The sequence below is a fragment of the Diprion similis genome, chromosome 3 (assembly GCF_021155765.1).
Source record: "Diprion similis isolate iyDipSimi1 chromosome 3, iyDipSimi1.1, whole genome shotgun sequence".
NCBI lineage: Eukaryota > Metazoa > Arthropoda > Insecta > Hymenoptera > Diprionidae > Diprion > Diprion similis.
Genome location: NC_060107.1, coordinates 9,534,734 through 9,547,093, shown reverse-complemented (window position 1 = coordinate 9,547,093; position 12,360 = coordinate 9,534,734). Strand labels below are relative to the sequence as shown.

The 12,360-nt window shown below is 37.5% G+C and overlaps 1 protein-coding gene across 2 annotated transcripts in view; it reads right to left on the bottom strand.

The window, feature by feature from the left end:
• Nucleotides 1–214: 214 nt before the first annotated feature.
• Nucleotides 215–12,360, bottom strand: part of LOC124404020 (UNC93-like protein) — a 54,669-nt gene continuing 42,523 nt past the window's right edge. The window contains exons 5-7 of one of the 2 annotated variants that reach the window (XM_046877825.1): nt 10,391–10,658; nt 2,211–2,553; nt 215–250 (exon numbers count right to left, since the gene is read on the bottom strand). In XM_046877825.1, the coding sequence (XP_046733781.1) occupies nt 2,228–2,553; nt 10,391–10,658 (594 nt within the window). In that variant the 3' untranslated portion in view covers nt 215–250; nt 2,211–2,227. Of the gene's footprint in view, nt 251–2,207; nt 2,554–10,390; nt 10,659–12,360 lie in introns of those variants that run through there. The other variant, XM_046877824.1, reaches the window with a different exon arrangement.

Genomic DNA, 12,360 nt, shown 5'->3' with positions numbered 1-12,360 from the left:
GGCCAAAAAATAAAACTGGTTCGAAAGATATTATCGCGAGATTAAAAAAAAGAGAACGGAAATAATAAATAATAGAAATAAAAAAAAAAAAAATTCGAGAACGTAGACGTAGGTATAGAAACTGTGCTGCTTTTTGCAGCGTCCCGCGGTGAAATGAAACGATTTCGAGATCCGACTGAATCGGAGTTTCAAAGATCTAGATTTTTACTTATTGCTTGTTTTGTGTCTTGTGTGTGTGTATTTTTTTTTTGTTTATTGTTTCATCAATTTTGCAACCCAGAAGCACGGATGTTGCGCCAAATAGCCTCTGGCGTTTTTCTCCCTAAGGTCATGCGGGTAAAGACGAAGAAGGTATCCAGCAGACAGCCGCTGGTCGCTTCCGCGTTGAGAGCCGAACAATTCATTCGCCTTTCCTCCGCGTCGCGTCTCGTCAATTACAATCAGCCGTCAATCTACGAGGACGAAGTTTATTGCTTGACTCCCAACGCGATGCTGCTGCTGCTGCCTACTCGATGAAGTACCAAAATCGAATCTCTCGTGGCCTCGATTCTGCGACCATCACCACGGACGAGCGTGACGGCGTTGCTTTTTTTCAAACTATTTCTTTCTTTTTTTTTTTTTTTTTGTTCCTTCTTTTTCTTCACTATAATTATTTCGCAGAGCCTCGGAGTTTTGAGAGATCGTATCGCGCGTACGTACCGAGAGAGAATCGGACGAAGAGAAAGAGAGATGGGGAATAATCGTGGGATTTAGATCAGCGAATTGGCCGACTGTCGTATCCATCTAATAGTGTTACACGGTTTTTATTTATTTATTTTATTCGCAGGTCGTGTTCTCGCATTCCTCTTTTACCGCAAGTACTTATCGTACGTACACTAGACACCTGCGCGAGTGGTTTTCCTTCTCTTTCTCTTCTATCTTTCTCTAAGGATCGTCAATCGAACCATGATTTGCGATTGGGATTTGGAACGAGAAGATATACATTTACGGTCTCCTCTCCACTCCTTCTCCGGCCTTATTTTCATACTCGGATTCTGGTTAACCGACACAATGTCAAATTTTATCACACGGTGTAGCAGTGATATTTGTTTTCTTGTTAGAGCACCTCGTTTGATATATATAGATATATATGTATACATATATATTTTGTCAATGCTTTAAGATGAGGTAAAAGATGAAAAAAAAAAGAAAGAAAGATATCTCGGTATTTGGTGTTACGATTGAAGAACAGTGCAATGAATTTTGATTACCTCCATCCATCTCTTTGATACACCTTGTTAGGTACACGTCGAAATTAAATTCTTAGACAATGTACGAATCTCGTTTGTAATTTCGTATTGTGTATAAAGCTGTGTCGTCGACTCGTCAAGGATTCGACGAGTTGCAGACTGATGAAAGAACAGAGAACAAATAAGAAACAAATGTTTATTTCGTTTTCATAGCGATGAATAAAGCGATATTTGACTCTAAGCAAATAATATTACCTGCAATCGTGATTGACAGTGAAAATGAGTATATATAGTATGTATGTCTAACTATAATATACATATAACAACAATTCTCGTGTAACACCGAAGAAAATACATTTTTTCATTTATTCATTTACCTTTTTTCTTCTCTCTCCCTCCCCCCCTCTCTCTCTCTCTCTCTCTCTCTCTCTCTCTCTCTATATATATATATATATATATATATATATATATATATGTACGAAATACTGATCATAATCGCGGCCTGAGATTAATCCGAGGCTGCGTGGAAACGGAGCCGTAAATATAGGCGCGGAAAAACTGCCTCTTAATTAATAACGCACATCATGAATGCCGGGAATGACACAATGACGATAATGACAACGATAATGAAGATGAAGATAGCGATGATGATTGTAACAACGACAACGACTACGACGACAATGACGATAATGATGGTGATGACGACGATAATGCGTAGAATAAAATCGCGTCAGGGTTTCTTTATCAAGTGGTGCACATATATAAATATGCGTGTGGGGTACACATAGGTATATATAAATAAAATATTATACATGCGGTGTGTATAATTGTTCGAATAATCGTGCGCGTGTGTTTGTTTGTTTATGAGTATACAACGATCAATTATGTACGCATGTATTATATACTCGTTTCTTTTTTATCTTCTCATTATTATTATTATTATTTATTATTATTTATTATTTATTATTTGTTTTTCTCTTTCACTCATTATCCATTACTCAGAGGTGGGTGATGATTATGTCGTCGTCTATGTCGTCCTTCTCGTCGTCGGTCTCCTCGGGTTTGTTGGCCTCAGCCTGAGCCTGGGCTGATTTTGGATCCTCGGCCAACGCCTTGCGTCTCTTCTGTTTGCGCCTGTGAAGCAGCTCGACTATTGTGTAGCCGATAACACCGAGGAAAAGGACCGTCAGCATCACGTAGAGCTTCATGCGCTCGCACAAATGTGTGCTGTAAGCGTAGGCCACAACGAAACCTGCACTTTCCCACAAACGGTAGTTTGAGAAGGCAGCCTCCTTGTTGCGCCTGAACAACGTTCCGTAAAGTCCTGGAAATCGAAAATCAAAAATACGAAATTAGAAGACGAGATTTCTTTTTAGGTAATCAAGCTTATAATCCTTCTCTGACAACTGTTTGAACGTATTTTTTTTATACTTCGTCACATCAACGATCGTCGCAAATAATTATATCATATTTAAAATGTAAAAATTTCACGCGATTTATTATACCTATATATATATATATATATAAATATACTTTCTGATGCTATTTTATATTTTTTTCAATAAACCAGACGATATCTTAAAGGCATAGATTTCAATTGGCCATGATGCAAAATGAAGAATCTAGTAAAATTAGGTATAATTCAGAACGAAATTAATACAAACTACATTAATGTTAGCGTCTTTTGAATTTACGATTTATTCACTTTTTTCTTACTCCAAGATTATACTATTTGTTTGAGAAATTTCTGAGCAAACTGTACACTCAAGACATCCTTAATTTGGAATATTATTTATTACGTTACGCAGTTGCAGTGTGTGTACACACATGACACATGATACATCAACAAATTTCATACGAAGGTCGCCCACTTTTTCTCAAATGTTTATCGATGTAGTATTGCAGAATCGTTTCCCACGATTTGTCGATAAAAAATAAAAAAAATAGATTAACAAAATGAAAAGTATCCAAATATTACACACTTCGTTTAACACATAATAATCATACATATGTATTTGAAGAAACACTCGAAACTTGGAATTCTTCGAAACATTCAAAATATAATGTAAGTGTAAAAAGAATTTATAATTTGCGGTTTTTCAGTATAGCCTCGTACATTTCTTTTTTTATTTTCTTTCCTTTTTTATCGCTAAAATTTCATTCAACGATTTAATGATGGGAATAAAAATTTGTCCATTATAATTAACCGTGTTCCGTGAAATTGTAAACGCGAAGGGGACGAAGTTTGAGGCATTGAAAGATCACGAACGTTCCTTCCGGTATCCAGTGATATGTAGGTGAAGTGAATTAGCCAAATAGGAATACAAAAATTGACTAATGAAAAAAGAAAAGGAAGATTATAGCGAGACCCAGTCGTGACCCCGAGACTAAAAGATGACCAAGGAGACCCAAAGTACCAATTATGGAATATATAGGCTTCCACACGATTTGCGGTACGAGTCTCATCCGCTGTTACCAAGCCATATGCGAGGGTCCCTGAGGTTATTTGGCTCCGAGTTTCGTTCCGCAACAAAATGTCTAATGTCGAAACCTCACGGTTGTTAGGATGAATAGTGAGTTCTGTCACCTCGAATCATGAGCATATCCCGCGCTCTCGACATTCGACTCGAGATATTTAATATTCCATGTCAAGATTTATGGAAATTAAGCAATTACTTTGTAACCGCGCTGTATTAACCGTGACCAAGAAGATGGTCGTTAAGAGAGAGAAAGAAAACTTCTCAAAAAAGAAATAAAATAAAATAAAAATAAAAAAAAAAGTAGAAAACAAAAAGAAAAAGATAAAAATTACATATATTATATATTTACCGCGTGGAATACGATTTGCATAAAGAGTTGAATAATAAAATGAATGTACAATGTGGCAAACGGTAAATAGTTTCCCGCCATATTTTTGCCTTGTTTTCTTTTCCGGTAATAAGTACTCCTTACCCGCACGTCAAGTACGTAGATCGTGTTCTTTTTTCCTTTTTTTTTCACCTTTTTTTCCCCTCAGTATCAACGTTCACAAAGGACAACTAATTGCAAGAGTACCAGTAGGTATATTCTGTCGATCTTGGTAGAACGCGATAAAGCCAATGCAATGTTTAATTCCGCAGTTTGAATCGGACCCAGGCTGCGAAAGGATGAGCAAGGCATTCCTAATCAGCATTCTTTGTCTAGTGGCGTGCTCGAGGCTGTCTGGTGAATATATTTTGAGAGGAGATAAACAAAAAAAAAAAAAAAAAAAAAAAAAAAAAAACGAAGTGGAATAAAAAGGATGAAAAATAAAGTCAGCATCTTCACAACGAACTGGCCGTGCAGACGCGTTGATGAGCTACAACGAGAGGAATTTACCATCCTTGACCTGCCTTTCGTTTAAAACCAACAATACTACCACGGAATATACGTATGGTTAGAATAGTGCCTGACGGTTGTCTAAAGATTATTATACATGTTATTATACGTCAGTTTTCATCTCCATTCTGTGGCTTAGTAGCGTCCGTCTGAATTATAATACCTATAAAAATTCGATATTTTCTATTCTTTTCGCATTTCATGATACTTAAGGTCTAAATAATAAAGAAAGAAAACCAACAAACAAAAAAAAAAAAAAAAAAAATTCAACCAATTACATTGAAAAGACGTTACTTTTGTACCACATGACTCCTCTACTTCTACTATACTTATATTATTTCCACCCTATTTATCTTTTCACCTTTTAGCCAAAGTGCCAACATTACGCGGAGTCAAATCAATTTTTCTGTCACTAGATAATTATTATAACGTTAATGATAATCCAAACGACTATCGTGTCTGTCAATTTTTCTTTTTTTTTCTGCCCCGTTCATGATTGGTTATTGAATTCCTGGTAGAGTAGATACGTTACATTCAAATTAGGACAACAACAAGTTACAAAAAAAAAGACGAGAAAAAAAACTATCGAAATAAAATGAGAATTTTTCTATACAGACCCAACGTCATACGTGTAACGAAATTCTCCTTTGTAGATGAAAAAATCCCCCCCCCCCCCCCCCCCCCCCCACTTATGTAGGTATCGGTATATATTAGCACTTGTTTAGTATACGGACGGAATAAATCTCGCGTTTTTCTTTTTCATTTGTTTTCTTGCAGTCTTTACGTTCAACAATCTCTCGTCTACGCAATGCATACATACCAACATACAACATTCATGTACACGGGGATTTGGTTCCATTTCCTTGCACTACTATAATATTCAATACCACGGCCCACGGATATGTTTTACACACGCAAGTCACACGCATCTGGCAGACTTTGACTCTCGAGGATAATTGTAATCATATAGGCACAGCAGGGCGTGGGTGGGTGTCAGCGTACAACTGACGACTATGGTGATCGTTAATCTTATGGAATACGCGCGTGTATAATTCACATCCGTAAAGAATAATTTTACTATGACGAAAAACTGCGCGAATCTCTTTTTGCCTTCGGTAGAAAATTTTGATAATGTAATTTTTGAAAAGAAAGTTCTACGTTTTCTGTTTTTCTTTATCGTTTTTTTTTTTCACCACACTATATTTTTCACGTTTCTTTTATACAAAGTCAAAACATCTGTGCGCGGAGTATATTTTTATAAAAATTTTCTCTTTACTGATGCTTCTTTGTTTCATGGACGATCTGGAATCGAATCAAAATAAGTTTCGTTTAGCCTGAATCTTTACTCTTTTGTACTACTGAGTCATTTCGAAAAGGCAAAAAATGGATAAGAACAAAGAAAATCATACATAAATAAGAGTAAAGAGAAAAGACGTTGTGAAAAAAGAAAAAAAAAAAAATCGAGATGATCGAATGAATTTGAACAGAGTTTAAATCATTATTTAATCGCCATTGTTATTACACAGTGCGTTTTCCGTGAAAGTTACGGACTGAATGCAAGTAAAAAGATATTATATATCCTTTCAGAATAGTTAGTTATAGTAATAGTAATAGTAATTAGCAATAAATTTCTAAAATGTGGCTTTGATTACTTAGCTTTTTGATATACAAGAACAAAAAAAGAACCAAATAATCAAAAGGGCCTATTTATTCGGTTACGTAAACGTCAAGTTAATTTTCTACAGTCTATACCCTACAACCAACATCCTGCATTGCAATTACGAGTGAGATATATACTGTAAGGGGTAAAAAATTAAATAATTGAAAAAAGGTGACGCGGTTTAATAATCAACGTTGGATTAACCGATTGAATCTGGCTTCTAGATTATTTCACACAACCGTATGTATGTACATAATACGGCAATATGCATGGTACGGAGTATAACGATAGGAAAAGAAGTCAAGTTATGCAACTGGGCGTTATATATAGGTACCTAGGTGTACGTATCTATATATCTACCTACGGTTACACGGCATTGGCTTGCATGCTGACGGATTTCTATCACGTTACCTACGCGATACATTCTTTGAAGGTGTTATTATTCGACGAGAAAAATCGATTCCCGCAATAACGATCATACACGGGTGTTTAACAACCAGCTGCACACTTCGCGGAATTGGAACAATTAGGTTATGTTATACGTAGCGGATCTCTTTGTATAATTGGCCATGAGCATAAAGCCGCTGTTCAATTCAGTATTATATACGTATGTGAAGATAGAGAGAGAGAGAGAGAGAGAGAGAGAGAGAGAGAAAACAGCGTTTCAGTTTTACGGATATCCGCCTCATTCAACGACGACAAAACACGCCATTCACCCGTAAAACCGGCACGGATATCACCGCTGAGGTAATATGATATCATAATAAAAAGGTATCCACGAGACCCACAATTCTTCAGAGATATATCTAATGGAAAGATGGCCGAGCTTAGTAGATCATTCAATCACTAAAGCCACCCACAATAGCCAAAGAATTTTTTTTACGAATTCAAATACACCGAACACACGCTTACGTACGATCTTCATAACAATATGGCGTCGCTCTGGGTGATCAGCTGACTGTTCTAGATGAATCATACACAAATACAAAGACACGAAAGCTTCGAAGAAACTGTCAGACTTTTCTCATATTATGCGACATAAGAATAGACGAGAAAATATGCGATGAAAACCAATTTTCGCGACTAAAGCCGGAAAGTGATATAATATTTTCTGCCGCTAGATGGCGGTCTCATTGCGCAGGCGCACCGATGATGTGGAACACGCGTAGAGTGCACAATATGGCATTAATATAGTCTATGGTGCGGGTATAATGCCCGTGAAGGTGAGGGTATTACAGGTCCGGGGAAATCCGGGCCTCATCGTCGATACGCTGATCGTTGATTGACGTTTAGAAAGTTTTTAGCGGTATAATAAGTAATAAACGCTCTTACCGCACGCGCATAACTCGGTACGTCCGTGATCACGGTTCGTTGTCCGGCCAGATACCATATACGTATGATAAAAAATTGTAATCAAAATGCGTGCGCCTTAGGCCTAAGCGTCGATATCATACGAACGGATATAATCTCGCCAATGTGCGTCAAAGTCAATCGTTGTGACACCGCGGAAAACGAATATAAATTAACAGACACGTTTTATTGTATTATTTCAAGCGTGTTCTCGTTAACGTTAACGTGTCGATTCAACGGACTGTATCTTATTTCTTTTTCTCTTAGATACTTTTAAACTTTTTTAAAAGATTGATGTAACGCTCGTTCGTTCAAATTTTATCGCAGCCGATGAAAATGTACGCATATTCTGCTCGATGTTATTTCAAATAAAAACCTAACCTCTTTCAAGAAAATAAATCATTTTTGATATCGTATGTATATGCGTTAGAATATCAATGAGTATTGCAACAAAAATTACAATTTTTCATTCAAGTGCAACAAGATTGTATAAAATATGCTGTAAATATTGGTCAAAGTCCCAAGGAATTATTAATCTTTCAAAACTTGAGCTGTGGCTCGATTCGACGATTCTTCGACCGGAAATCATGAGAGTATGAAAAACTCGTAAACGCACGTGTGTCAATTATCAACCGTCAACCTGTGTGACGAAATATTAAACGACACGTATTCCATTAGTGAACTTGAAAAAATCAAATCGACACAGATCTTCGATAATCATCTCAGAATTAATGTAGTTTCTGTTTTATTTATTTTATTTTTTTGTCTTGTTTTTTTACTTGTAATCTGATAGTACGTGACAGAGGCGTGGCGGTACTAACGTTTCATCCACATACATTCACGACGGAAATTTTTGCCTTAAACATTACCGAGATCAAGGTCACTAACAAACTAACGGCTTGTAGCTATGGGAAAGGGGGTTTCAGGAAGAGAGCAGTAAAAATAGCTGTTACGCTACCTACACCAACACACAAGCATGATCGCGGGTCTCGAAACGATAAAAAAGGATATCATTATACCCCCAAGTGCTAACAGGTGTTCGAGCTCAGCAGCCGCGCTCCAGAGATTGTTCGAGAAGTCTAGGCGGGTACGTGAGGGGACTTTTAAGTTCCTTTCAAAATCACGGATCTGGTAACTTCTGATCACTCGGTGGTACATACCTACGAGTCATAAGTGTGTATCTGGTGCTCCTTCTTTCACCTATCGGACGTCATTATCATTATAGCTTCAAATTCATGCGTCGAATGAACGACCTACCGTTATGACGTTACGTAAACGGACGTACTTAGGATTAGCTGCAATCAATTTCCACACTTTTTGTCAGTCTATATATGTGGTCCAGCGCTTTGAATGATTTTCGAAAAGTTTGGAACAGGGATATGGTGTTTGATTGTCTTTTAATTACCGTCGGGTTAAAGGACTTTCGCGACTTTCAAATCCCATTGATAAATTACGAGCATCGCTTTTTCATAGCACTAATGAGATTTGGTACAACCGGATGATCGGACGTGGCGAGTAACGAAAATATTTTATTTTCATGATTTACATTTAATGGTTGCGTATAAAGTCACGAGTGGGGATGTACGGGGATATACAACTTTCTCGCCAAACAAATTCAACGCCCAATTTTGTCTTGTCACTGTGCAGAGAGAAAGCTTGAGACGAACCTCGTCGTGATCACGGCAAAAATGATCCTACGATGATATTGTACGAATTTCATGTCACATTTTGAATACACAGTTGTACAATCTGACCAAAGAATTTTTGAATTACAAAAATTTATAGCACAGGCAAAGTTGAATTGCAAATAGAAAACGGTGAATTTCACCTGAAGTGATCTCTATAATCAACACTTTACCAAGAAAGAAGCTAAGTTATTGTGTATTGTGCGTTCGTTTTTAACGAGGTGTTTATTCATTGCCACAGTTTATTGAGAAACGACATTAAAGAAAATTAATATAACAGTCTACGATTGAAAAATTAATACTTTATAGAATAAAAAAAATGTCTCAGACGACTTTTCGAGAACTCATTTGCGAACGAAATGACGACTATTCATCGAAATAATGTCGAAAGGATAATATATAATATATATTCTTTTGTCTCATCGGTAATTTTGCTTTTGTGTTTGAAATTAGTGCTTTCTTCATTTTCTTTCCTGCGCAAAAGAGTTATAACGATTGTCTTTATTCAATTCATTCGCTCTTTATGCGAGCCATGATCTCATAACTCGTTTGCGTCGATGCTTTTTAGACGCGTCTATACCTACCAGGTACTCCCGATACATCCTTATTTTAATGATGTTAGCCGTTCGACTTATAAGAAGAGATTTTTAACCGGGTGGAGGTCCGGGTTGAGTGGAACAGAAGAGCAACCGGCATACAAACGACGTCTATGGCCACTGCTTGCGGATAAACGGGCATAATGGTAATGCCAAATTTGCATACATACGAACCACTCGGCTCAGTCTCACGCTACCATGAGTACCTGGTATTATTGAAGGCAGGCATACAGTGAGCTAATCTCAATAACCTCGCAAAAAAGAATCCCGCCAGTTATTATACATGTACTGAATTTTTTCTACCTCTAGTTAATACTTACGAATTGAAAGAGACGAAGAAATAAGAAATAAAAAAATTTTAAAAATCACGAGATAAATTACCATAAACAAATACGATAGATCATTTAACAATCCAAGCGTGTGCACGTGGGCACGACGTATATATTAAAATCGTTTCAATATCTGGCTAAAGACCATTAACTTATTAAATAAATAATTGCGAAGCGAACTTACCGTTAACCTGCGTCTGCCAAACGGCGTCTCCGACTCCCCAGAGACCAGAAAGGGTGTAGAAAATGTAGGGATTGTCAGGATGCGGCCTCCAGACTAGAAGCACACCGATAAGAACGGCGTGGACGACGGCGCCAAGGGCCATCAACGGCTGTCTTCCGACGAACTTCATCAGGGATCCAAAAAGGAGAGAACAGCACGCGTTCACGATGCCAAAACACATCATGACGTATCCCACCTTGTGTACTCCAAGCGCACATGATATGTAAGCCTGAAACCGAAACACAGATTCGTCCATTTAATTTTTTCAGACTATCTACGGTACAAGAAGAACTTGGCAGTTTGAAGTGTGTACAATTAAGAACCAAGTCGTAAATCACGAGACTTCTTTTCCTGTTATTACAGTCGGTTAATTTTATTTTAGAGTCGGTCGGATTATCCAGATGAAATTACGCTTCGAAACGAAACGGTGTTTTTCCAACTGATACCTCGAGGCAAAGTGTTCTTCCTTTGATTAGTCTTCCGCTTTGTTGGTACCAAAACCTGAGTACTCATCGCGGCCTTCGCTCGTCAGAATTGGACAGTGACGGTGACGTTGAAACATCATTTTTTGAGCCTCTGACTCGAGTGACAGCGCTTCAAGTATTTAATAATGATTTGGTATCCCGCCAGAAGCGTTCGCAGAGAAATTTGCGGCGCAAAAAAAGGCGCCAGTGAAATAAACGAATCACTAACATAACGAATCAGTTCATCGCACGATAAAAATTGCGTAATTCAAAGTGTGATTTTTATCACTGGCGGCTTAGAAGTTGAAGAGTGAAATCCCAGCTTCGCGATTCTTCAGCGGCTGTAAAATTGTATTATTGTATTATAAACGGAGCTTCATCCTATTCATGTTGTGCAAAATAACTGAAGATGAACCGTGACGAGGATTTGAAAAGGTGCTGTAAACTTCTGTTTGACAACAGATGGAAAAATGATTCATATATAAAACAAGAAGACGATCGTTGAGTCACGCGTACGTCTGAAACCAATCTTACTCTCAAGTCAATGATAAAGACGAGCATATTACAGTGAGTCATGTGTATACCAACGTTTTACGCAAATTTGAATTACAAATATTTTCCCAACACGTGCGTGAGTATCTACGTGTAGCTTACAAAGTAGATCGTTTCATCCCATTTGTAAAGCACAAAGAGATGCTCTATTTATTCTCACCTCCCTCGCATATTTATCACTAGTTGCGGTTTGTGTATTACGAAAACTTAGACAGTATAATCGATATTAGTTCACGCTTTTGTATCGTTTTAAAATTTATTTTTTCACGCTGAAAGAAAAAATAAATACGTATGCATGTAGATCAACATGAAACACAAGTGTCATGTATACGTAGCTGATCGTTTTTCCTTCTAATTCAACACTGTTCAGAATTTTCTGTTTCAGACAGCGATACCTCGCTTATCTTAGGTGCTAAAATACCGCGTTTTTCCGTTCCGCCTGACGGGCTTAAAACATTTTTTCAGGACAGATCGATACGGACGTCGGACAGACGGACATGTAAGTATACGTCAGCTTTTGAAGGGGAACGGAATTATATCTGCTGCGGAGTGACTGATTAATGTTAACGTTTTGAGCTTACGTAACGTACACAAAGAGTTTCGTGACCGTAATTAAGGTGTTGGTTTTGCAGCGACCATGCTCAATCATCACGAATATAATAATTACAAAAATTGCGTTCATCGTTGTCTCAACGGCGCAAAACTCTTGGCGATATCGCTGAAGGCGAGTTCGCGGCATGATCTTTACGTAATCATCGATCATGCAAAAGAACGCCGATATATTCTTCCGTCTTGTCATTTTTGAAATACCCATACTTCATAAAATGATAATTCTCCTCACACCCTCGTCCTTCGAGTTCTTATTCCCCACGTTGTTGTTGTTGTCATTGTCATTGTTATTATTGTTAACCGCAT